General features: G+C 40.5%; 2 protein-coding genes across 7 annotated transcripts in view; one reads left to right on the top strand and one right to left on the bottom strand.

Moving 5' to 3' along the window:
• Positions 1 to 26647, top strand: part of ARMC2 (armadillo repeat containing 2) — a 69820-nt gene that overhangs the window by 41683 nt on the left and 1490 nt on the right. For 3 of the 5 annotated variants that reach the window (XM_030489238.1, XM_030489236.1, XM_030489237.1), the window contains 6 exons: positions 9159 to 9480; positions 10983 to 11105; positions 12982 to 13095; positions 14454 to 14586; positions 16783 to 16940; positions 21309 to 21625. In XM_030489238.1, coding sequence (XP_030345098.1) covers positions 9159 to 9480; positions 10983 to 11105; positions 12982 to 13095; positions 14454 to 14586; positions 16783 to 16940; positions 21309 to 21445 — 987 coding nt within the window. In that variant the 3' untranslated portion in view covers positions 21446 to 21625. Of the gene's footprint in view, positions 1 to 9158; positions 9481 to 10982; positions 11106 to 12981; positions 13096 to 14453; positions 14587 to 16782; positions 16941 to 21308; positions 23175 to 26647 lie in introns of those variants that run through there. The other 2 variants (XR_003991792.1, XR_003991791.1) reach the window with 2 other exon arrangements.
• The window catches only part of SESN1 (sestrin 1), a 78546-nt gene continuing 76290 nt past the window's right edge, over positions 24392 to 26647 (bottom strand). For both annotated transcript variants that reach the window (XM_030489239.1, XM_030489240.1), the window contains exon 10: positions 24392 to 25520. In XM_030489239.1, coding sequence (XP_030345099.1) covers positions 25434 to 25520 — 87 coding nt within the window. In that variant the 3' untranslated portion in view covers positions 24392 to 25433. The remainder of the gene's footprint in view (positions 25521 to 26647) is intronic.

The raw sequence follows: 26647 nt of genomic DNA, 5'->3' as shown, positions 1-26647 counted from the left end.
TCAGATAAGCTATATAAAGGATGACTTTCCCAGACTGTGGTTAATGTCATAAGTCACAAGGAAGCCATGCTTTTGGAACAGGGAGATTGCCTAAATAGGGCAGTAGCTTCTGTCACTAAGTCAGACACTACCCGAGCTTAGGTGGCCTTCTGTGGCCCTGCCAGCTTCAGTGTTATCTTTTATCAGTGTACAGTTAGGAATCTGTTTTCAATTCTAAGTGCACAAACATAGGGTGTGCTACTAATATTTGCATAGAGGAAATCTTGTCCCTGTTGTATACAAAAGTCCCTTTATGCTTTAGTATAGCCTACTTTTTAATTAGGAAACTTTTGTAAATATCTGACATCGCTGGATGCAACAACTGCCTATTCAGCAAAAGAATAATCACATTGGGTCATGTGAAAGATTCATCCAGCCTACTATTCATACTTAGCAGTGGTGAAAATCAGGTGCCTAAAGAACAGTAAAAACAGAGCAAGCACATGTGAAACTTCCTGTGTATACTTACCAAACCTCCAGCTCTTTCCAGTTTGGAAACTTCCTCAGCCAGCTGTGGATTTCTGTGTATGAAATAAACCTCAATTGACTTCCATGAAATTCAATAGTCTCCCCTCTGTCCCATATAAACTTCTAACATGTTAATCATCCATTGGCAAGGAGTCGCCATAGCAACTGCCCATTGCACAAGTAATTCCTTTTGCTTGTTTTGAGTTTGGCCTTTACTATCTTTATTTGATGCCCTCAGGTTTTTGCATTGAAAAATTGGTGAATATTTAATCCCATCATTCACTTCACAGCACCCTTGACTTTCTAGACCTTTATCATATCCTGTTTGAGTTGCCTCTTTTCCAGGCTGAAGAGCCCTTGCTTAGTTAAGAGTCCTTGCTTAGTATTTCCTGATATAGAGGCTATTCCATACCGTTGTGCATCTGTGTTGCTTTTCTCAGAACCTTTTACAATCCTGATTCCTGTATCGTTTTTTTTTTTGTTTTTTTTTTTTTTTTTTGAGATGAGGTAACCAGAACATGGCAATTAAGATGTGGCCATATCATAGATTTATATGCCTTCATAAGTTTATGATCCAATAATTCCCAGTATTTTATTTACTTTCTTGATCTCCTGTGAGCATTAAACCCCCATAAGGAATCTGTCATTATCCCTAAGATTGCTCTCCAGGTGGTTATGGTTGGTTCAAAGGCTGTAATTTTATACATGAAGGTATGTCTACTCTCTGTTTTTCCACATGCATCATTTCATGTTTATCTGCATTTAAATTTCATCTGCTGTTTTATTACCGGTTGACTACAAATCCTTTTTCTGTCCTTCATTCAGCCTTCATCTTTGCCGCTTTGAATATCTTAACATCAGCAGCAAACTCTCCCAGGAAAAATAATTTTTCCTTCTAAAAGCAGACACACCACAAGTGCTTTCATGAAGGAGAATATCATAGAATCACAGAATGGGTTGGGTTGGAAGGGACCTTAAAGATCATCTGGTTCCAACCCTGCTGCCATGGGCAGGCACACTTTCCACTAGGCCAGACTGTTCAAAGCCCCATCCAACCTGGCCTAAACACTGCAAGGAATGGAGCAGACACAACTTCTCTGGGCAACCTGTTCCAGTGTCTCACCACCCTCATAGTGAAGAACTTCTTCCTAGTATCTAATCTCAATCCACCCTCTTTCAGTTTAAAGACATTCCCTCTTGTCTTATCACTACATGCCCTTGTAGAAAGTCCCTCTTCAGATTTCTTGTATGTCTCCTTTAGGTACTGGAAGCTGCTCTGAGGTCTCCCTGGAGCCTTCTCTTCTCCAGGCTGAACAAGCCCAACCTCTCTCAGCCTGTCTTCATAGGAGAGGTGCTCCAGTCCTCGGAGCACCTTCGTGGCCTCCTCTGGACTTGCTCCAACAGGTCCACATCCTTCTTATGTTGGGAGCCCCAGAGCTGAACAAAGTGCTCCAGGTGGGGTCTCATGAGAGGGGCGTAGAGTGGGAGAATCACCTCCCTTGGCCTGCTGGTCACACTCCTTTTGAGGTAGCCCAGGACATGGTTGGCTTTCTGGGCTGCTGACTCACACTGCCGGTTCATGTTGAGCTTCTAGTCAGCCAACACCCCCAAGTCCTTCTCCTTAGGGCTGCTCTCAATCCATTCTCCGCACAGCCTGTATTTGTGCTTGGCCCACCTCTCAAGGGTGTCTCAGCGTCCCTCTGGATGGCATCCCTCCCCTCCAGCATGTCAACTGCACCACACAGCTTGGTGTCATGGGCAAACTTGCTGAGGGTGCCCTCGATCCCAAGGTCCATGTTGCTGATAGAGATGTTAAACAGCGCTGGTCCCAGTTACCAACCCCTGAGGAACGCCACTCATCACTGGTCTCCACTGGGATATCAGGCCATTGACCACAACTCTCTGCATGCGGCCATCCAGCCAATTCCTTACCCACCGAGTGGTCCATCTGTCAAATCCATGTCTTTCCAGTTTAGAGAAAAGCATGTCGTGTGGGACAGCGTCAAATGCTTGCACAAGTACAGGTAGATGAGGTCAGTTGCTCTTCCCTTATCCACCAATGCTGTAACTCTGTCCAAGAAGGCCACCAAATTTGTTAGTCAATTGATCAATGCAAAGAACTCATTTATCTTCTCTGTAATGACATTTTCTTCTCTGAATGCTTATGTTTCATTCTGATCATCAATTAGTTCTGCAGATTCTGGCCAACTTCCTGGTCCTGTATGTTTGAAAAGATTTGTTATTATTTTTGCATCTCTTGCATCAGCTAGTAGAACTGCACTAATTTACAATTCTGATTTGCATGCTGCTTTACCTGTTTGAGTTAACAATCAGTTTGTCAGAAACAATTTATTAAATGAAGAGTAGACTGATGTTGTCTTGGCATTCTCTCTAAGGCTATGTCCTCATTTATCAGGTTCACTGGCTGTTCCTGTGCAGCTTTCTTCCCAAGCGCATCTACCAAGTAGCAGGTCCTAAATAAATTTATAGTCTTCTGTGAGCATGCAGGCTTCTGCTTGTGAGGCTTTTTCATGTCTCCCTCCAAGAAAAAGACTCATTTCAGGGCTGTTAAATGTCTTTTTTGCTCTTAGGATTGCTGCAACAGGAAAGGTTGTCACAGATGGGGCCTGAAATGCATAGAATTTCCCCACAGGTGGGGCGTGTAAATGCAAAGAATTTCTCCACTTTCTTTCTGGCTTTATTTTTTAGATGAAGGCTTATCTGTATGCATTGACTGGCCTTCCTGGCTGGTTTTTTGGCTGGCTTACGGAGAATTCTGTGATGAGCTCCCAGCAACGCACTATCTGTCTGTTTCAGTCAGTCATATAGCATGTCATGTAATAACCCAAAGTAGCCACAAGCTCTTAACAGTAGAGGCTAATGCTGCAGCTATGTTTAGTTCAGATATACATGTTTCCTTCTTAAGTGCTGTGATAGTATTATTGGTACTCTGCTCAGTGGCACCATAGTCTTATCAGATATGAATGGAGCTTTTTTTAATTACTGTTATTTTTATTGAGGGTGGCGGTGATGTTTCTGTATCCATAGCTTGCCTTTAAAGAAATGGTCATCAGTCCTGACGTAAGTGTTCTTTGTGTTTCGGTTACTCATTTTTCCCCTCTGTGCCATCCCTCATTTAGGCTTAAGACAGCTGTTTGTGTGACAGAGTGATACATCATGCCACAGAACTGATCCAACTTCAAATAACCTTAAAACTGAAAAAAACCCCAAGCCCAGTCCTTTGCTGGGTTATCACCTGCCTTGCTTTCCAGTGTAGTTTGTTGAACAGCCACACAAATAGTTCCTTCTTCACAAATACTGAGGAAACAATATGGGAGAGGAACCAAGCTGTGAATGGAGAGTGGGTGCTGTTTGTGCCACCACTTCTGCTGAAATGCTTGTCAAGATAACCCCATGAAGAACTTACATAGATCATGTGTTCTTTTCTCTTGTGTTTACAAATACATATTTTCAGTTGCATTCCTCCTCCCTCTAGCCCAATACTATCATATGCCTTGGACAGTGAAAAAAACCTATGAAGGGAATATAGTAATAGACCATTAAAGGCGACCATAAAAATACAAGATTTTTATCCTCTGTTGTGTGTGTGCATATGCATATTCATAACTCATCATTCATTCTCTCTGAATTAACTTTTTTCAAAAGGAATTAGCCATTTTAGGATAAATATTCTGACAACTCTGAAGGAATTTCCCTGCTGATAAATCTGAATAAACACAGAAGGTCACCCTTTCCCTACAGAATGATTTCTGACAGTATGCTGAGCTAATGGTGTATTTGCATCTTCCTAATACTTTGGTTGTAGCGGTTTTGTTGTTTTGGGTTGGTTGGGTTGGTTGGTTGCTTGGTTTGGTTTGGTTCTCTGTTGCTGGTTTTGGGGGTTTTTTTGTATGTGTGAAAGAAAAGGCAAAGGTGATAAGGAAAATTCAGAATATGTGATGAGTACTCTGAATCAGGAATGCAGAACTCAAAGTTTGTAGTCAAGCAGCCTTCGCTGGCATATATCATACAGAAACCTGCTGCTCTGATGTATCAAAAGATACAAGAGAATGAATGTAATTACTAGATAGGTAAACATTAGAATATAAAATAAAAATAACAAGATATTAGTGCTTGGTATGACAGACACTTTCACTAAAATATTTTGCCTTAGTTTTTTGGTATTAATTTATACAAAACCTGTTGAAAGATTGGAACAGCTCTGAAAAGAGTTAAAATAATAAGTAGTGTTAAAAAAAAAACCCAATATTAAGCAAATTAATTTATCAATGACAAAAGTCAGACCATTAGCAAGTTGTCTATTAGTAGAATGCACAAGGAAGAAGTTTCTGTTGGTAGAAAACAGAAACTTCTTGTATATTAATCTGTGCAAAAAAGGGAAAAAAGGGAAAAAGGGTGGCTGAAGCTGTACAAATTTAAGCTAGTAATAAGAATAAAGATTTTAATGAGGGAGATCAGTAATCACTGAAGCAATACTATGGGGAGATACAGTTTTCAGCTTCTGTTTCAATTCATGATTTCTGAAATGTTTTTTTAGAGAGTGTCCATTGCTTTTCATTGAATGTTGTTTTGGTGACAACTTGCTTGCTTTTTTTCATCTCCACATGTCCTCAAACAAACGTAAGTGCACGGAGTTCTTCATTGCTAAAAATCACTAAGTGCAATTGAACCCTCTTCTGAAAAGTCTAACTAAATAGATAACATTTTGGGGTGTATGAAATTATAGGGTAGGGTCCCAATTGTGGTGTGTGATACGCAGAAATATAACTAGATTCTTCTAATGGCCTCCTCCTCAAATGCATTCATATTTGCAGGGGAGGGAGATTCCCTCTTTACTGATAAAGTACTCCCTGCTATCACTGTGAACATGCTTCTCCTCTCTGCTCCTTATTTCAGGTCCCTCAGTCAAGAACTTCATTTGCTTTTGATACTTCCAATGTGTTCTACACTCTACTCCACCCCTCCTTTTTTCTTCTTGAAGTTGAGTTTTCATTTTGAGTCAGTTGTTATTTCTGGGTTTGACCAGGAATTTTCACAGCCAGTTTGTCACTTCAAGATGAATCCTTACTGTGTTTGTAAGAGATTAGCTCCAGGATGCCATAACTACTGTCATTTTGTCTGTAAGCAGACTATCAGATCCTGCAAAGGAAACTCAAATTTTCTTTCCAAGGTACATAATAAAGCAGAAATACAAATTTGAAAATGAAATCTAAGTTAGATCTGAATGAGAAGCAGTTCATACTGAATTTTGACTACCTCCATTGACGTTTGCGTAACATGGAAAGCACATTTCATTTAGAGATGGAGATTCAATAGGAACTCAGCTGCTGGCATCTGGGTATTTTTCTTTTCACACTACTCCTCCCCTTCTGAGCGTCAGCCACCAAATAGACTAACAACAGGTACTTGGCCAACTTGTACAAACTTTAGAATGGACTCCATTCTCTTATTTATCTTGTTTTAGTTAAAAATTACTGACCTAATTGGCTTTCCTTTGCTACTGATAAGCAAACCTGTACTATTTGTACCTCTGTTCATCATGCTTTACACTGAAAGGCAGGTACACTTTTAATTGCCAAGATAAACTGATGTCAAGTTCTGTGACTCAGCAAGTACGTTGGGTACCTTAACTACTAGGGCAGTGCAAGGAGCAGATTTTTAGAAGTAGATAAGCAAAGAAATCTTTCATATCAGTGATCAAATGTGTGTGTTCCAGTTGTCAGAAAAATAAGAGTTAAATGCTGATGAAATATATGGTGCCATTACCACTTTAAAAACAAAAATATCACAGTGGCTTTGCAGATTGGAAGCAAAGAAAAAAACCAGTTCTTCTCAAGCTTTTCTAGACATGTTTCTTCAAATTTGTATAAGTGAAACTATGTGGTGTCATATATAACCTTCCAGTCAGGTTTGGGTACGCTCTCTGGACAGCATGTTTCACATGAATGCTTCATTGTAAAAAGATAAAATTACTGAGTGTAATTCCTATCTTTAATCTAATTTGTCTTAGTGGCCTACATGTTAAAACCTCCATAATATAGAAATTATTATGATAAATCTAATTTGTCTGTAAGTGTGCAAGAATGTCTGAAATTCCGTATGCAGTTAATATTCCAAACATTTGAAGATGCATAATAATCTCATTTATTATATTTATTTTTTTCATTATGTACAGAAAGGCCTATGGGCCTTGTACAGGTTTAGTCTTGCAAGCAGTTTCAGAATGCCATTCATCTTTGCATGTATTTCTTTACACAGCAACTCTAAGCTGGTGTTTCTTGCTCTTGTAGTGCTTACCAATGAGCATTTAAAAAACATATAGCCAAAAATAATACAAAACTTGAAGTATTATACTACTCAGGAGAAGTTGTACCAGCTTTTCTCTTTGGCTCTGCAAGTTAAATTTTCACTGCAAGATAATGAAGCTTCGGTAATGTGCTATTAAAACCGGATGTGCTTAGCTAAAAAGAAGTACTTTATAAGTTTGTTTTGCTAGCCTGTAGGTGGAAAGCACAGTTGAGATCACACTTCTCAAAATATCAGTTGATTGCTGTACGGTACCTGTTTGTCTGTTTTCTGATTGGGTAGAGCTGTTGCTGGGCTGATACTGTTTTGACCAAAATTAGAAAGTCAATATAAACGAGTCAAACTAGACTGCCTGCTTTTTTCAGTTCTCTCTTCTGATTCATCAGTTGTTTGTTTCAAATTCTTACAGCCTTTGTGAATTGGGGGTTGTGCCAGCAAAGGTGAAAGCTCTTAGTGGTTAGTCAGTAAGAATGTGCATAAAAATTCGTCTCGATGACATTTAGATGCTAGCAAAAATATGATGCCTAGTTAAAAAAAAAAAGAGAAAAAGTGGAAGTGGGTCCTGTGGAATGAGTGAGAACCTTTTCCTCACTTAGGAGACTGCCTGCTTCTCATATTCAGGGATAGCGTTCATCTTTGTGACCCTAAGAGGATGTTATTGCCAATGTCTTGCGGCAGAGGCTTAAGACCTGAAACTTATTGATAAAGGCATGTATGAAAGAAGGATTCACTGCTTACACATCTTTTTTTCCTTCAGTATTAGTATGTATACTTCAACAAGTTGGACTGTGCCTGGTTAACTTACGTTATTAATACCATGGAGGATTAGAATATCTGTCAATATAATTACTTTTGAAGAAAAACAGCATGTGAATTGTTTAGCAAAATTCTAAGTTAGTGCAAGTACAGCATTTTAGCAGCTAAGAGTAAATGGCTGTGCTGTACTTCAGGAAACGTTGTTACTTTACCTGTACTGTTAAGATAAAGCTGTGGACTTTTCTTTTGTGAAATGAGTAGGTTTTGATGCAAGTGACAGAGGCAAATGTTTTTACTTAGTTCAGACTTCAAAATTTTATTTTTTATTTCTTCCATACAGGTGGGTAAGAAAAAGATGGGCATGCTGTTGAATCCTACTGAATACATTTCTCAGTATGTCCAAAATGAAGCAACAAGAGATGTAATTCTGTATCCCACTGAAGGGTCCAGATGGAAAGTGCTTTAAGAGAGCAACTTGGTTAAATCATAAGATCTTGAGATACCATATAAAAGTAGAAATAGATCTCATTTAGCAGTCATAAGAATAAAAGGATAGCAAGAACACATAAAATCAAAATCAGAAAAAAACAAAGCACAAAATGAGATGCAACTTGAAAGGGACATAAAAAGAAACATAAAAGCTTTCTATGGTACATTAATTGTGAGAAGAAAATAAGGAAATAATTGCTGCAGTATTCAGGTGATTATTGACAGATGCCACTGTGAATAGTGAAGTGTGGAAGCCTTTTTCTGCTGCTTTTTCTGGAAGGGTTAAGTGTGATCAAATGACTGATCTCTACTTCAGCCTGAGTTCTTTTATCACTAGAAAATGAGCTGCAGCATAATTAAGTGTCTTCAAACCAGCTAAGCCTGATGAAATTTACCCTTTGGTGCTTACAAAAGGACAGAAAGGATAATGTCTCTGGGATTCTTGTCAAGTTATGTAGGATTGCAAGTTTGGAGGGCTCCTGTCATTAAAAGAAGAAAGAGCACAAACTGGGGAATAACAGACCAGTCAATTTAGATTACATTTCCGGTAAAAATCTGGAACAAATAATTCAGCTATCCATAAGACTTATCAAGGAAATGAGCAAGAGCTAACATGGATTTAACAAATCAAGGGAAGTAGTTTAACCTCTACAGTGGGTAACAGACCTAGAGAAGAAGAGAAGGTGGTGGTCTTTGGCCATCCTAACTGACGCTTGCTTACATGAAAGATTAATAAGCTCTGGCCCGTATAATTATTCTAGTTTTATAAAGTGCTGTTTTAAGATTTTTAGGATTACTGTGGGCTTGGTAAAAATAGATGACCTATACTAAGTATATCCCATTAGTAACTACCCCAATCCTGTACTAGTTCTGTCAAATGTTTTTGATTTCTTCTGTAAACCGGTTTATGAAAAATAGTAGCATAAAAATTATTTCTAGTTGCTGTATTTGGCATTCCTTCAGTTGTTCTGGACCTGCTAGTAAGTGAATCATGAAGCAAATTAAGTAATATCTTCTTTTTAAGCAGCTAATAGCTTCTGATGTTCTCCGAGTAATGTGGTTTGTTTATTTTATTGCAGGATTTGGTCATCCGTATTCTCTTCATTCTTGGCAATTTAACAGCAAAGAATGACCAGGCTCGTGAGCAATTTTTTCAAGAAAAAGGAAGCATGGACACCTTGAAATCATTATTCCAAACCTACCATGAACTCGATTTGAATGCACAGAAATGGCACAAAGAAAGAGGACGAGAAGAAAAAAAACACCTAAAGCATCCTTCAGAAGCAGAAGATGTTCTGATAAAACTGATAAGAGTGCTGGCCAATCTCTCCGTTCATCCCAGCATAGGAGCAGCTCTGGCAGCTGCCCATCATGTTGTAGAATTGCTTGTTACAGTACTAGGTAATAAAATCTATGTTGTGTTTGTTACCTTTGTTCAATCTATAAGAAGAGTTTAGGATTTTTCTACTTGACCTTCTTATCTAGGTTGATCCATAACTAAATTGGTTCCATTGCTAAATAAAAAAGTCAATCTGCTGATATTCATAAACTGTTTTCTGTAGAAAGCCTGTTTGAGACAGTGAAGGCATTGCTGCTTTGCTATTGACTTTTCAGTTTCTGGGGAAAGATGTTATAAAAATGTTTAATTCAGTGATTAGATTTGCAGATATGATCATTAAGGATGAGAAAACAAATTTTACTTTAAATACATCTCTGAGAGTTCATGTAAGGGAAGTCTGTTCTTACCAGGTGCTACATAGATGTGTTTGGTAGTGTTTTGGGTTTTTTTTAAGGTTTGCAGGTTTTGTGACGGTTCTGGATTAAGTATATTTTTTGTTCCTTGTACCCATAACTTTCAGCCTTGTCTTATTTTTCTTCTTTTTCAAATTTCCAACCTTTATCTCTTGCAGGCAGAAGAAAATGTCCCTTTCCCCACAAATGGAGGCTTAGGACTACAGTTCCTTTACCACTTACTGATCCCTTTGTAAATCTAATTACAGGCCAGGACTGGGCAGCATGTTCTCCCCGTAGTTTAGCAGTGACAAGATACATCACAAATAACTTAGTGTATTTTAGGATGTGATGAGAGCGTTAAATATTATGTAGAGACAATCAACCTCATTGTATGCTAGCTTACCAGTCTTACCCACCAGACACGGGGAGTTAGAGAAGGCAGACTTACAATTTTGTCTGTTCTGTCTTAATCCATGTAGGAGCTTCCTGCATTGGAACTGTCTTAATCATTGTGTAAGTGCTTTTGAGCCTCAAAGCTTCTCTCTGCCACCCTCCTCTATTCTTGAGTGCTGTATCAGTTTACTACCAAATGTTCTCTCTGCCTATGAACTTAACCCTTCACTCTTGGTTTCTGAGGCCAGAAACCTCAGATAAATTGGTATACACAACTTTCAGACTTGCTGGTGTAGATTTTACGCTGGTTAACATTCTGTTAGCAACTCTGAGAGAAAGAATCTTTTTAAATACTGTTAAAGATTTTTTTTTTTCTCCAGTTTTTCATGGTACCTGACACTTCAGTATAATAGTCCTTGGTATTTGTCTGTGACTGTCACACAGGCCGATTTCTGCATGTGGATTCTCCCCAGTTCCATCTTAAAATAGCAGATAGAATCTGTAAAATGTCTTAACTAAGTAGATTTTAAACCATGTTGCCTTAGTCACAATGATTTCTGTAGATGAAGAGTTGGAAAGAGTAACTTTGTATTGCCATTTTGGGATCAGCTGTTAGCTTCTGCCATGTTACTGCAAAACAGAATAGTTGTCTGTAATAGTGGCCATGTAAACTATGAGTCAGCTTCTGAGATATAATGTACAGCTAAGTTAGACTCATCTGTGTGTATCTGCATATGCATATGTTCATGTTTGTTGGGTTTTTTTTTCACTCTCAGAATACAAGTCAGTTGATGAGTGTGAGGAGTTGGTCATCAGTGCTGCAACAACAATCAACAATTTATCCTACTACAAAGTGAAGAGTTCTGCTGTTCAAGACAAAAAGCTACACATTGCTGAAAGTAAGGACTTTTAAACTAGTACTTTACGTATAGCTTTTTGAAAGTGGAAATATTTTGACAATACAGGAAATAAAGACACTGCTAGTGTTTTGTGGTATCATATTGCATGAATACAAACTTCATAGGGCTAAACTCTTCCCATAATGATTTCTCATTCTTTTGGAACATAGTTCTATGACTTGTGTGAAAATAGCTAGGTTGTTGCCAAAACCCCTTCTTTTCTTCCTGAAAGGAATTTGCTGTATTGTTTTCTGTTTAGCAATTTTTGCTAGGCTTGTTCAAAATCCATATGCCTGAGCCAAAATAATCATGTTGCTTTTTACTTCTTATCAGAGTACAGTAAGAGTTTTGGCTTTTTTTCTTCTTAGTACCTTCTAGACCTGCAAAATCTGATTTATGTCTATTTCTGGCTTATAAATCTATTGGCAGTATAGGAGTTGTGTGATTCTCTCACCTCTGACAGTAGTAGACAATAGTCATATTTTAGTGATGTGTAGGAACTGCATCTGAGTTCTGGGACTCATGTTAATGTTATACAGAAGGTAGAGTCTATGTCGTGCATATCTTTCTCTCTAAATAGACAAAACATGGGGGAGAGATGGAGCCTGAAATTTGCACAACAGGTAGAATGAAGAGTAAAAAAAAAATATTCTGTCAACCTAGTGCCCTGACTGGTAGACAGGAGATTCTCCTTAGGTACAGTCTGCTATTCTGTCATGAGTCATTTTATCACCCATAAGCCAACTGTCTCTTATTGCTAGTTGGAGAAATGTGGAACCAAATGACTTCTCTGCCTGTCCCATTTGCTCTCCCTCTCCTGTTTTTATTGTTAGCCTGTGGAAACAGCCCCATCACTTTCTCTCTGCCTGAACTGAGGAGAGAGAAAGCCTTTTAATGGAAGACCAGCAGGCTTCTTCCTCCAGGAGACATTTTGAGAATAGTTGCTGTTTGATACAAATGGCGGGTCCCAAAGAGAAAAAAAGAATCATTTCAGATGTCTCTTTAAGACAAGTTCAAGGCATGTTCAGTATTGCAACATTCAAAGATGGAAATAATGGGAGCAAAGCCAACATCTTTTTCTAGTATTTTATTTTCTCTCACTTTTCTGTGGTAGAAGGGTTAAAGGTTGACTGATTTGAGTCCTTTACACTATAAACTGGTTTCAGTGGTTCACTTCATGCTCATAGAAGACTGATAAATGTAACTCCTGTGATATTGCTCCTTTGCTGTGCATTGAAAACCTACATGATAGTAGCTTTTCCTAGGAAATACTAGAGGTCTCATTCTATCATCTGCTGAAGTTACACACTAATCATATGTATAACTGCTAAGCAGAAAAGCAGCAAGCAAGTAAATGCTTCAGACCAGGGGCAATATTAAGTAGCCCTGTTCAGAAAAATGTGTTTGCTTGTTATGGCAACACTGAGCTAAAGTCAGAGAATAATTTGAGTTTTAGGAGACATCCTACCATAAGACCATCTGTTCAGGTTCTAAATCAATTCTCTTATATATTACAACATTTTTTTTCTTCTTTGTCTTCCTGGATTTTCACATAAGCCCACTCAAAACTGTATAGCAAAACTGGCTCCCATTATTACCGCTGTGTGTAGGCTGTCTTCATAACTCCTCATTTGTTCCTTTGCGTTTAGCCCCATATTGGAGCTCTTTGTCTCATCTTCAAAGCCCTACACAATTTAGCTCTTGTTCTACCATCAGCTCACCCCCTTCACTGCAACCAGGCGGATACATAACTGTTCCCATTTATTATATTTATTGCTGTTGCTGTTTGTGTTTTGATATTTATTGATAAAAAGCCAAGCACATGTTTGTGATATACAAGTAATTGTTTTTATTTCATTTCTCTGCAAACCAATAGTGCTTTTAAAGCTGTTAATGAGCAACAGTATGGATGGAGTTGTGGAGGCTGTCAGAGCATTTGGCAATCTTTCCCAGTATCATGAGATCTGTGACTTCATCATACAGAAAAAGAGTGAGTTACTTTTGCATTTGTAGGAGTCCTGTTTTTAAATGTCCATAGTTCTAAAAAGGGAAAATTGTTAATAAGCTCTCTCAGTTAAAGGGTAGAAGCAATCTTCCCTGCTGTTTTGCAAATTAGGCAAATGTTAGAATCCAATCGCAGTCATTATAAATACCATTTTATGTCAGTTTCATTAAAATGGAAATAGGGGAGTAGAAAAAATATGCCATGGTGCCCTTCACTCCTTCAGTTTTTCAAATCCTACAGGCTAGCAGTGGTATGATAGAAATGAAAATCCAACTAAATTCTCATTTAGGCTCATAATCACAGTTCAACAGCTTGTTAACACTTTGTAATGTGCATTTGAGACGTGTGACTGTCTCAACAAAGAGACCTCCTATTTGCCTCTGGGTGAAGTAGGATACAAGTCTTCTCAAGTCTTTTTGCTTTTGGGTATCTGAAGAGCTTTGGGAAAAATGGCAACTCTTTGCTATCCACAGAAGGTGCGTCATAAGTTTAATTAAACACCAGTTCACTGTAAATTTTTTTGTAGCTTCCTACCTGTCAGTGCTGAAATTGAGGTGAAACGCCACAATACACAACCCCCTTCTTTGAAGGGTGGACGTATTACTGACTTTGGAGGAGAAGGTATCTGCAAAGGGCAAACTGACAGTAGCTGGTTGCTGATGAGCTGTCTCAGTCAAAGAACTGAATTTTCCAACTAGGAGGGATTGTGGTGTCAATGTGCCGAGCTAAGGAAGAGCTGAGAGGCTGCCCCTCCGTTAGGCAAGGCTGACTCCCTCACTGGGGTTGCCTTCCACTGCCTACTGAGTTCAATGTTGGCAAGTGCTGCAGGATGTTGCATATCCAGTGTCTGCTTCTTGCCTGTCTCCTGCAGGAGCTGCAGGCTGCAGCAGTTCCAGCTGGGCTTGGTGCAGTGTAGAGCAACCCTGCCACTGACAGGGGTGAGAGCATCCATTTCTGAGTGCCAAATCCTAGCAGTTTCTGCTGACTGCAATTGAAGGGAGGGTGATACTTTTAAGAAATAAACTGTAATTCAGTTTTGTCAATTTAACCTCTTCTGATTGGATTTTCACATTATGTCAGTGTATTTTTATAACTATGATTTTGTATATGTTGTATTGAAGAAAACTGGTGTTTTCAGCATGATGTAATAATCATGGCTGTTACGCTGGATCATGGGCCTACTCTGCAAATGTCACAGTAATATGCTACAAGGTTAAATTTTTGGGTAGGGCACCCTGCATTTGACTGCTTTCTAAGATTACATGTTTAATAAGGATGTTGTAATGCCACTTGTAACATAAGTCCATCTTTCCAGTAATACTGTCTCCTCCTTTACAATCCAGTACACAAGTTCATGATTGCTTTGCTTGATGCCAAAAACCAAGATGTCTGTTTTTCTGCCTGTGGAGTTCTGCTCAACCTCACAGTAGATAAGAACAAACGAGCATTTCTGATGGAGGAAGGAGGAATTGGAAAGTAAGTTCGTTCCTGATTATGTTTATGAAAAAGGCAATTTTGAGTAGTTTGGCCAAAGAGCTTCAATCGGATTCTTTTTTTACTGGGGCAAATAACTTCTAATAAGGATATATACTAAATAGATAGTCAGCATCTAATATTCTTCAAGAGCCTTTCATCTTTTTTCCTCTATTTTTTTGCAAAAGCATTAGAGTGGTTTAGCCTACTGCAGAGCCAAAACCCACAGAATAATCTCCCAAAGATCCTCCTGATTGATACAGCAGAGGAGAGCACCGTACAGCAAAGCAACTAAGGCATGGCTCATGCTTAACTTAACTGGATCCTATGTGGGCTACAGTTAATAGGCACCATTAATGTGTATCTGTTGTAAGCGTGAAGATTACTTCAGAAACTAGGATATCCCAATTTCCCAGTCTCTTACAATTTTTGTAACTACTTACTATTGTAGGGAAAACTACCTGGTGTAGCCATGCTCAGCAGAGAATAACTCAAGTTTAAGGTACTTGTATTATAAGAGGTATTAGATCTTGAAAAACCACTGTGGGTGCAACACTAGTGGCTTTGATGTTCAGATAATAGCGGATCCAGCTTAATTGGAGCAACGTGAAAGATCTTGTTGCTGTGCTTGTAAAGCAGTTGATACAACTTGTATTTATGCAACCATATGCCTAGCTTTGAAATGCTTTCCTGTTCATACATCATATAATTACTTTTTAATACAATGTAAACTATGCATAGTATGCTCATCCTTCCTTCTCATGTTCTAGTTACTTTACCAAATATAAAGCTGAAAAAGAAGAATAAAAATATGTTAGAGGCAAATTGAATAATAAATGTGAAAAATTTATATTCTGTAGAATATAGAATTTTCTATACTCTGGCTGAAGATTTGTGAAGAAGGAAGGGGAAAAAAGTAACATTATGGAATAAATTTAGAGAATTTGAAAGTGATTGTTAAAGAGGTCATCCTGACTATGCGAAACTGGCTCTGTGGATTTTTGGAAATGAGGTTATTGTGCTAATATACAGTGGCCCTAATAAAACATGGGGTTAGTCTCATCAGAGAGTTAAACTTCAAAAAAAAAAAAAAAATAGGGCAAATTCATTTGGCTTTTCATTGTATGCCTCCCGGTCTTCCACAGTGACTGCCTTTAGAGAGGAGAGAAAGAGCAAACCTCTTTTGGTTGCTTTTCAATTACTGCTATTTTCAGCCATACCCGAATGTAATAGTTATCCCGTGTTCCCCTTACTAATCACCAGATTATAAATCTCACAGTGAAGTAGAGAAGTGAGGGGAAAGAGAAGGTCATAGGGTTGGGGGAAAGAGCAGCAGTGAAGGGTTACTGTTACGAGAGGTCACTAAGGACAGCAAGTGAAAAACAACATTTACTTCTGCTGCCCCGAGACGTGTGAACGCTGCTGTTTGGTAACGGGAATTCTGGATAGCTGGTGCAGGCAGAAAAGTTATAGCTTTATTTCAGAGTCCTGCTTATGATCCAGCCTGCATTTGGTACTTGCAAGGAAATGAGACTGGGAGAAAGGTCAAGAACCTAATGGTCCTTAATAAAACTGGCATTTCTGAGGAGTCCATTGAGAGCACAGGCTGAGGAAAAATACAAGAGGGGGCAAGATCTGCGGAACAGTCAGGCTTCACTGAATGTTAAAGGTAATTCTGTGAGTCATGGAAGTAGTAAATTCCTTTGGATTTGTCTTCTGGTCAGGTCCTCTGGTGCGTAATAAGCTGGATATTCTGACCAAAGCTTTTTCTGCATTCATACCATCTGTCAGATGAATTCTTGGTGCCTGAGGAGGTTTGGCTTGCATTGCAGTCTCTGCTCTACTGGTAGCCACGGATTTGAGACAGTTACACAGTCATGAAATTTGATGGAATTTTAGTGTCTTTGAGATGATTTGTGATGTGTGTGATTGAAATTGGTCAGTTGGGTTAAAAAGTTCTCGGGGATAGACAGATGCAGGCAGGCAAATGCACATATATGTAGTCAAAAGGCGCGTTCACATTCTTAGGGAACTAGACTAAATGGAAAGAAGTTACTGAGGAAGAAAGTAGCATCTTAAGTTTCTTAATACAGAATTTTCCTGCAAACTTTAATGCATACATTTCTAGACTACCAGATTTTGAAGGGCTTATAAGAAAACTACATGGAGCAAACCACTGGGGTTTTTTTATACCAACAGGTTAGTTGACTGTTTACAAGACTTTGGGCCATCAGACTGGCAGCTGGCTTGTTTGATATGCAAAACCCTGTGGAACTACAGTGGAAACATCACAAGTGCGGCCTCATGCTTTGGAGAAGATACCGAGACGTTGCTGGTGCTGCTCTCATCACTCTTAGGTGAGATTCATAATCTCGGTCTCTTTTCCTTAATAAAGGAAATAGAAAGAGCAAAATCAAGGCAGTATTTGTTTGGGTGGGAAGTCTGTCATGCAGCTTTAAGTGGTTGGCTGGTGTGGACTATCCAGCAGTACACTGGTTCATTCCCCCAGATCTTACGGATTGCCAAGGTGGAATTGCCTGCTGTCACTCCCCACTCTAGTTTGTCTAGTTAGCATGCCGCTAGTGCTTGTCACCAGCTGCCTTTTTGCCTGCTTGAGCCAAATATCCCATAGACCTTCAGTGCAAAACATACTTTTCACTGGATGTGGGCCCTTCTGGCCCCAAAGCACTGCAGGTATTGACAGAAGCAGGGGCTCAGCTGTGATGCACCTGGTTACTGCGCAGCACGCACAGGGAATATGGCTTTTCCTCTCAGCCTAAGGGCTGTGTGGTGCAACGGGCTGAGCTTGCTGCTAGGGATGAGAGCCCCTTGGCTGCCCTCTTTTCCCATCATGATCTCCTTGTGGGCAAGGACAACATCCTGAGAATTTCTCATCTGCTCCCTAAAGCAAGAGAGGCTGTGCTTCTCCACAGACACAAGCTGGAAGGTGCCGACAAGTGAATGTTAAGACCCTGATTTGCTTACCCACTTGGATCTTTTCATCTGCACATTTGTGTTTGCTTCGAATTTTACAGAGTTTAATTGCTATGATGTAATAGTTCTATATAGTCATTGTATGCAATTTTCCTCCTTTATTTTATGAGTACTGCTTTGGATATGATTTTTTTTTTTTTTGGTAGGTCAGTTGCAATTATCTTTTAGAACAAGATCTTTAAAATGTAAATGAAATTGAAGGAAATCTTAACTAATTTTGATTTGGTTTTAATTGGAAATTTAATGAAGATGTATGTATGCTTGCTGTGAAGGCTGTGTGTTAGTTAGACCCAGACAGAAAGTGAAATCCCACTGGTCTGGTTTGGTTTTAGACAATCAGAAAAGTGGGTGGATTTGTGAGGCTTTTTTCCAGTTACAGCAGAATTACTGTTATTCTTCTTGTAATCTTTCCTTGAGTTACATTCCTTTCTTTGATAGAACATATCTTAATGTGAGCAGTAATTCCATCTATTTATCTGAAAATAGTCTTTCAAGATCATTAGTGCACTTTTTAACGTTCTGAAACAGAACTGCACACTTTGCAGCCACAACCATGCTTGAATTTTCTGGCGTGCAGCAAGAAATATATGTCTTTGTCCAGGAAAGTTCTTATTTTTGTCTCTGCATTTAACACTGCTTATTCCAGCACTTAATTTGATTGCAGAATCCAGGCTGGGTAGTAATTGGAATTCTCATTAACTGGTACAGCTTTAGTGAACTGGAAGTTCATGTACAATCACAATTGCAGTTGCAATTGTAATGCAACTGTAATGACAATGAATTAAAAGTAGGTCAGAATTAAATGAGAAGGCAAGTCTGTCTTCACACTGTACTCAGAAGAGTAGCTGTAGAAAAAGTGCATCTTCTTGGATCTGGTTCTTCTCTGTGTTAAGAGCCAACAGATTTTAGTAATAGCAGCTGGTTAATATTGCCCTACATCTTCCTCCTCCCATTGTATCCAGTAACAGCCTTGAACTGTCTTTGCTCTGATTCTATCACTCAGGAAGCAGGAGGCAACTGCTGACAGTCAGTGGACTGTACTTAAGCATCAGCACGCCCTCAGGAAACGGAAAAAGTGGAGCATGGCACAGCAGACACCTCACTTCACCTGCTGTGCTTGGCCTCCTCCCCTTTGTTTTTCTTTCCCCTACCTGGCACAAGATGATAAAAGATATGAGGGAGCCAAAAGGCCGTGGAAGTAGCTTCAAAAGATCTTGGGCCCAAGAAAGATCGGACAAAAGGCACGCTTTGTTTTTCTTTTTCCCTGCCTGGTCCCAGCAGCTGAGATGCAGTGGCACTGCTTTCCAGTGGCACTATCATTTGCTTTCTTTCAGCTGCCCTTGAGTTTCACAGCTGCAGGCTGGTGTTTCCAGGCCCCTGGCTGCAGCTTTACTTAGCCCCTGTCCCTCAGGAGCAGCAGTGGAGATGAGCCTCTGTCTTGAGAACATTATTCGCTTTGGTCGTTCAGTGAAATCTCCTTTCTCCCTCTCTTTTTTCCAGACCTTTCTTCTGTCCACCTTTACCTCCACTATCAATTTGAAGAGGTTATTTTGGAATCTCAGTACACATGAACTCTTACATGGCAGGATACCAGCTTCCAGGGCTTCCTGGCCCTTGTCTTGCCAGAGTTATAGGGATGGGTAGCCCTTGCGGGCAGTCTGTACTCTAATTTTGAGCTTCCCCGCATGCTTGTCTTGCTCCTGGGCTCGCAGCCAGTTCATATGCTATTTGGCTAGTACCCGATTTTGCTAGTTTTGAGGAGGGTCGTGGGAAAATTAAATTATCTGAGGATGCACAGCTTACATGTGGGACACTGAGCATCGCTGATCCCGTCTTACTTTCGTTCTGCTTTGGGAAATTTACTGTTTTGTTTCCACACTTCAGCTTTTGAACTAATTCTGACCCTTGTTCTTGTAGACTAGAATTCCTGACCTCAGTGATTCCATAAACATTCAATCAACTTCTGGGGGGCACAGCTGTATAATAAAAGAGAGTAATGTCTTTTGCTCCATGTTAGAAGATAGTTAATTTGGCTGGAACAGTCATTTCAGGTAGGCAAAGCAATTCTCCCTGAAAACAAAACCCATAATCCTTTATCTTCCTCTTCAGAGTCTCTCACTTCTCTGCTGCTGAGATTCACTTCAGGTATGTTGGGCTGCTGTGCCATTAAATGGGACAAGAGGTAATGGAGCACAAGTTGCAATAAGAAAAATTCCAATTAAATATTAGGAAAATAAGTTTCCACCGTGGCAGGGGCCAAGCACTGTTACAGGCTGCCCAGAAAGGCTGTGGAATCTTCATCCTCAGAGGTATTCATTACTCAACAGTACACGGACCAGAGCAACCTGATCTGTGGTGGCTCTGCTCTAGAGGATAATTTGGGCCGGACAGGACCTATGATACATCAAATATAGATCTGATATCTGAGGCTGGATTTTATCTCTCATTACAGGGTTTCTTCCTGCAGAGATATGACATGTCTTCCTTCTTGAAATATTTTTTTTTTCCTTTTTATTACAGAAACCCTCTAAATGGCATCTGCTCCTTATGCAGAACCCCTTTTGGAATCTACCTCACAATCAGCATCTCTTTAATTCTGTTCATTTAGAAACACTGTAGTGGCACAGAAGCCAAGTATTGTTTGCAGTTACTGGTAACTGTCTGTGGAATGGAGCCCATCTCTGTGCCAAACTAACATCGTCTCTTCCTCTATAGCTGTGGCAGCTCAGGCCATATTCTCTGCATAGACACCTTGGCATTCATTTAAGTGGGGATAGGTGCTGTTTGAGCATGTGTCTTCTACACACAGTTTGACTCAAAATATGGGAATCTTCAGCTCCAAGTTTATCTTCAGTTCAAAGTTGTCTTTTACCTGCTGTCAGTGGGCAGTGAGCTCCCTTACAGCGTTATTTATTGAACAGATTCACAGTCTAGGACAGAGATAAGTCACACTGCCCATTGAGTTGCAGGGTTGTATCTTCATTTTAGGCACATTTATGGCCTAAAGGCTGTCAAATCGCCTTCTCCTCAACTGTATGAAAACATTAGTTCAGCATTATCAGTCAGGAGCATGCTCTGGGTTGCAGACTGGTTTCTTCTTTTCAGTAAGGGTTTGTTTCTGTGCTTCATCCAATGCCAGGTGAAATGGAGGCGGAATAACGAGTGATGACTTCCTGTCATTCCTAACATGGCTTATCTATATTAAGAGTATCCTACTGTTTTAATTATGAAGTTTGTGAGGAAGAGAGGGCATCAGTGATACAGTAACTAGTGTGGTTCAAGTTCTTTAAATATGATAGTAAATACAATTTGAAAGTCTTAATGAAGCAGATTAGCAGAGCAATTTGTGACAAGAAAAACATAGTTGTAGTCAGATGAATTGATTGCTTACACTAGCAAAATTGCTGTGGGTGATGTTAAAACCCCGGTAGTTTCCAGGCTGACAGTCACAGTAAATGCTTGATCTTGAGGATACAGTTTAGCTACACCTGTGAGGTGTGAGAATAAAAAGAACCTGCAGTCTCCTTTTTACCATTTTACTGACCTTAACATCCTTTATTTTTAGTTAAATCAAAGTCCCTCAGATAGTGATGCTTAGTTCGTCTTCAACATAGAGTTGTCTTCAGCCCGCCAACATACACAGCTGCTAAGTTGTATGTGCTGGGGTCATAAAATAGATAGTTGGGTATACTTTTATTCAGAACTGATGATGGTATTTTCTTTGATTACAGATGCAGAACTAGCGCTGGATTACAGCCTCGACAGAGATGTACGGGACTACCACAAACTGTATTGGGAAAGGGAGTTCAAGCCTGTGGCAGAAAAACTTCTTGACAGAATTGAAAACCATCACTCCTTCCAGCTGTGACTATTACTCCATTTTAATCAGTCATATTTTTTTGGTGCTATAGATTGACCAGCTTTATATTTCTAATATACCTGTATGTTGCCATTGGTAAGCGTGTTGGACAGCGTGGCAATTTAATTTTTAAGAAGTCAGTAAAGCCTGGCATTCAAATACTGGATCTTACCTTTTGAGAAACTTGCATCAAATTTTTGCATGCGTTATTACTTTTTACACGTTATTTGAGCTGCTGAAGCAGCTGTTCAATGTGATTTGTCTATTAACTGCGTAGTTGCTTGGCTGGGAAAATGAAACAAAACTATTTGCTGAACTTTTCATTTTTGAAAGGTAAATTACCACTGAGTGGTACCAGTGGGCCTCTGTGGTACCAAAAATGCTGTGCACTGTAAAAGCGTGTTACGTGATTGGAATCACATCTTGCCTACAGGCTTTGACACACTTTTACTTTCTGTTAAATTCTCCAGCAGGAGTAACCCAAATGCTGTTGGGGCTTTCTGCACTTATATCCTGAGCTTTACGTTTCAGATCAAGTGCTGTCCATGGCCGGGGGAAAGCTGCTTCCCTTTCCTTCGTAAATACCCCTTTCTCTACCTAATGTGTGGCTCGGGTATCCTAGCTCCTGCCTTGTGGGATGTAGGTCCAGCTGTGCTGGAAAGAGGCTTTTCTGACTTGGGACTTCAAGTCTTTAGGAAAAACACCCCTATCTCTGATGTAAGAGGAGATTTTAGGTAGTCTGGTGTGTTGTTCTTTCAGCTGTTCCCACGTTCCCAGGAGCTGCCTGAGTGCCTGTACTGTTCAGATTGTCTTGGCCAGCCGTCTCCCCTGGGCTCATGTCTTCATCCACAGGGCACAAAAAAGGCTTTGTATCCTTCACATTTCCTTCTCATTGATGCTGTCTTATTACTCAGGTTTCGTCCTTTCAGAGTGTAGAAGTCCCTGCTTGTCGCTCATGGATAACTCAGCAGGTGCATCACTGGCCTCAAGCATTAACAGCCCGACTGGCTACAGAAAGCTTCACAGACCTGACCTGTTTGCCTCTTTTCTGACCTCAGATCACTAAGAATAAACCACTGCGCAGGGGCTGCTGGGCTCCTGGCTCTGATCCTGAGGGTCAGCAGCCTTGTGTTGTGCTGTGTGCATCAGGAGAGCAAGTCTTCCCCTGCAATCCCTGCAGAGAGCCTGGAGGAATTGGTTTAAGGCAGCGATTCGGAGCTCCCTCAGTGGCACCGCTGTACCTTTGGCATTACCTGGACCTCTGCTTCCAGGTGAGGAGATGACGCGAGGAGGCTGGGAAGCAGAGCTGTAGTAGAAGGGGAGGGAAACTTTCTTCCTAGTTTAGGGCCCTCCTTCTACATTCTCAGGGACTTTTTTGCTGTTGGTGAGATAGGGGAGGGGAGATTTCACGGTCCTGGTTTTGGGAGTGGTGCACAGGCTCTGCCAGAGCTGCTTGGTAGTCATCAGGGCTTACAGCCTGCAAGTGAGGGCAGCTCACACCAGTGGCCAAGGCAGTGTGGCTTCTCCCTCGTGCCCTGCTGTTGTACACTGCTGTTGCTCTCTGCAGTGATCGCCATTCATGAAGCATCCAGCAACTCAACCCTTTCTTGTTTAAAGACTAACCCCACTGTCTTTGGTTGCCACTGTACTTAACAGCTTTGGCTTGGTCTCTTTTGCTTAGCACCACAAATGCCTCAGCATGGAAAATGTTCAACCATCTTCAGGCCCTTTCTCCAAAGTAAGTAGCATGGTGTGTAGTTAGGGTTGGCTGCGGTTGTGGTTACTGCTTTGGTCGAAAATGTGACCATATGAAGCCACTGGCACACACATGCTGCAGTGTTTGCTGCTTGAGAAGGGAGAGAATGTCTGCAGGTACCTGCAGCTGCCTGCGGAGCACAGGACAGAAACAGCCGGTTCAGGCTCCTCAGAAAATTTCCTGTCTACCTTTGACCACCCCCAAAAAGCAACCGGAGAATCAGGTGCTGCAGAAATTCCATTTACAGACTGGAGAGACACTTCTGTGTCCTTAGGCACAGCTTAACTGTATGCTGTAGCCTTACACAGGAAAGTTTTGCTCTGGCTTTGGAACATTAAAAATCCTGTATTTTTAGTTAGTTAAGAGGAAACAGCAGATGCTTCCTGTTAGTCACATTTTTTGACAGTTTATTAATCTTTCTCCCCTAGATCTTTTTAGATATTTTAGCTTCTTGGACTGTAAACTTAAAACTGTTCTCAGAATGTTCCATAGAGAACCAGGCCAAGGGACAGAAATCTTAATTTACTTCTACTGGTGGACTTGGGAAAATCTGTTTCTTTCCTGCCCTATGGATAAGGCTTCTTCCTGTAAGCAAGTGGGGTTTCTACACTTGCAGGGTAACCCCCAGCACAGCCAGCAGCAGCAGGAGCATGTCCAAAAGGGTTTGTCACTCACTTGTGGCAAATCCCCCTCCTGTTGCCTGTTACCTCTTGCTGTAACTTCCTCGGTCTGGCTGTGCAGACCTGGTTGTCCTTCCAATGGCAGATGCCCTTCTGGCACCAGGCTGTGGAAATCAGCAGCCAAAGCTGGAGCTAAATTCACTAAAAGAGGATTTTAAAATCAGTTTAACTCTTAAAACAATATTTAGAGCTGGTTATTGAAAATAGGTAACTATATAAACATAATCTCTGCCCATTACCTGGGAGTAAAGAGAAAACCCAGTATGACAGAGTATTCCTCAACAGAGGGTGGAGTACTATGGGAAGCATGAAAACACCATACTATAGATTTAGATCTTCACCGAAACTATGTTTTTTTTAAACTGTGTCTTCTCCCATCATTTTAGACTCAAGAGAAAGAAATCTCCTTTTGTCATTTTAAGTATGTTTGCTCAGTTACCAACAGTTTACAACGGTCTTTGAACCATTTCTAAGTACACCAGCGAGAACAGAAGCGCAAAGTTCAACCACACAGAAACGCCAAGAGAAAAAGTTGTTACCTTTATTTAAAAAATACCAGTAATACTGACAAATTTAAAAAGCAATTCACACTCATACAAAAGTATTCATGTGTTCTCCAAACCCACGGTGTATTAAACGTCAGCACTGTAATCATGTTTTGATTTGCTAAAAATAGATGGGTTTAGCCTAGTTATTTAAGCAACTGCAAAAATCAGTAAGACCAGCGTTGGGCACGTAATACAGTAGGACTGTTTGGCAGTCTAGAACACAATCCCACACCTGTCCTAGCTCCTCCTTGGTTCATCCTTGACAAATAGGCCGAGGAGCCACTCAACACTTTGCACATGTTCCATCTCGAGAGAGCTCTGACAATGCACGTGCCCTGCTTCCCATAGGAAGCCCATTGCACTTTGGAGCTCACCACACCATGCTGGACAGCTGTCCCTTAGCATTTTAAGGCTAAACTATTTGAGAAAACTGACTGCTATCTTTCAAATGATCAGTGTGGACAGAAGAGGTTTCGTTCTGATTAAAGAAGAAATCTAAATAACAAGGCTTTTCGAAACCACACACAACGAAGGCTCAGACAATAGCAGTGCTCACTTTCACTTGTAGCTTAACTGGAACAGCCCGGGGCTGTTCACTTCACCAGCACAAATAGCAGCATCAAGATTTTTCTAAAATTATTCTCGTAGGGAAAGCAAATGTCATCAAGTCCCACTTCTGTTCACGCTCCAACTCCCATAGGATTTGCCTTAACACAAGATCTATGCATCTATTGTTTGCTATATTGCCACAAGTTCACAGGGAGTCCCGTGCTGTCTAAAGCCAAAATACCAGGAGCAGGCAGCACTGCCACACACCCCTGTTTTTTCAACTGCCAAGCGTTCACTGCCGAGCAGCAGCAGTGATATTCCAAACACGGAAATAGCTGAAACTAAAGGAGTTATGGCACAATGGGCATCATAACTTAGAGCTACCATTGGTCCTGAGGCTTCGTATCTTCCTCCGCCACGCTGCAGCTGCAGAACATTCCAACATCAACAGGCAGCCAGAGACATCAGGTCATATAGCGAGTAATAGCTCTCAGAGCATAAAGTAGTTCGGCTTGCATCCGAGCTTCTACCAGAAGCAAATTTACATGGACCTTTGGGAAAGAAAACAAGTTGCACTTTAACGGTGTGCTCTCAGTGAAAGGATGGCTGTGGGTTTCCTATTAGCATCTGCAGCAGCAGTGGGGCAGCACTTTGTGTGTTGGCTACCCAGATAATTAGTTCTATCTGTAAGGCTTGCTGAGGGAGCAAAGACTGAGCAAACACGTCTGTAGCACTGCAGTGGGTCACAGGGACCCTTAAGAGGGGCAGGGTCACAGGAAGAGGCAGTCACCCTTTAGTAGACCAACTGGTTTAGCTAGGAAAAACAGAGCAGCTTTCAAACACACAAGCCCTTCTGCAGCAGCAGGCTGTGCGCAGCTTGGAAGTAATTGTTCAAATTTAGCTTAAAGTTAATCAATTAAAGGCAAAAGGGTGGTTGTGGAGCAGAGGGGGTTGTTAGCAAAGGAAGAGGTGATAAGGTTGTTTGCCCCTGTGGGACAGAGAGAGAAACACACAGGTAATTATCCATAACAGGGAGTGGTGAGCTGAGGTGAAGCACAAGATAACATGCCATAAAACTATTGTCTTTACTGAGACAGTAGCTAGTGGAGGTAAGAATTCAAGTTCCCCAGCTCATCTCCTCCATGTCTTTACTGTATTTCTTTAAGGATGAGATCAGAAACCATGTGGGGAAGAAGGTCAAGAGCACTCTCTCACTGACAACAGGTCAGCTGTGAGTTTGCTGTGGCATGGAATGGCTGTGTGTGCTGCCTTCCATGAGGACGGATGGTGATGGCGTTCAGTGACGTACATGTATGATTCTTGGATTTTGATGGCTATAGAAATGCAAAGTTTGGGGCTTTAAAGAAGGATCTGTGTGCTTGAAAAGCTTGTCTCAGTCTAACTAAAACAAACGTATAGTATTTTACTTGAACAACCTTAAACCATTGTGGTTATGGTACCCCTATTATAACTGGGTATCTCTATTTTCAGAAAGAGTTTAGCAAGAAATAGAGCATCCAATGATATGAGTGCTGATTAAGGCACATTTATGTTTCAGTACTGTATCAGCATTCATTTTTAAGTGGGGCCTTTCTTCCAAAGAAGAACTGGAGGATATGAACTTGATGGAGCAGATGTCCAAGAGTTAACAGCAAGACATATTTCTGGGAGGTGCAAT

The sequence above is a fragment of the Strigops habroptila genome, chromosome 6 (assembly GCF_004027225.2).
Source record: "Strigops habroptila isolate Jane chromosome 6, bStrHab1.2.pri, whole genome shotgun sequence".
Classification (NCBI taxonomy): domain Eukaryota; kingdom Metazoa; phylum Chordata; class Aves; order Psittaciformes; family Psittacidae; genus Strigops; species Strigops habroptila.
The sequence above is the reverse complement of the archived record's forward strand: the minus strand, read 5'-3'. Positions and strand labels throughout refer to the sequence as shown.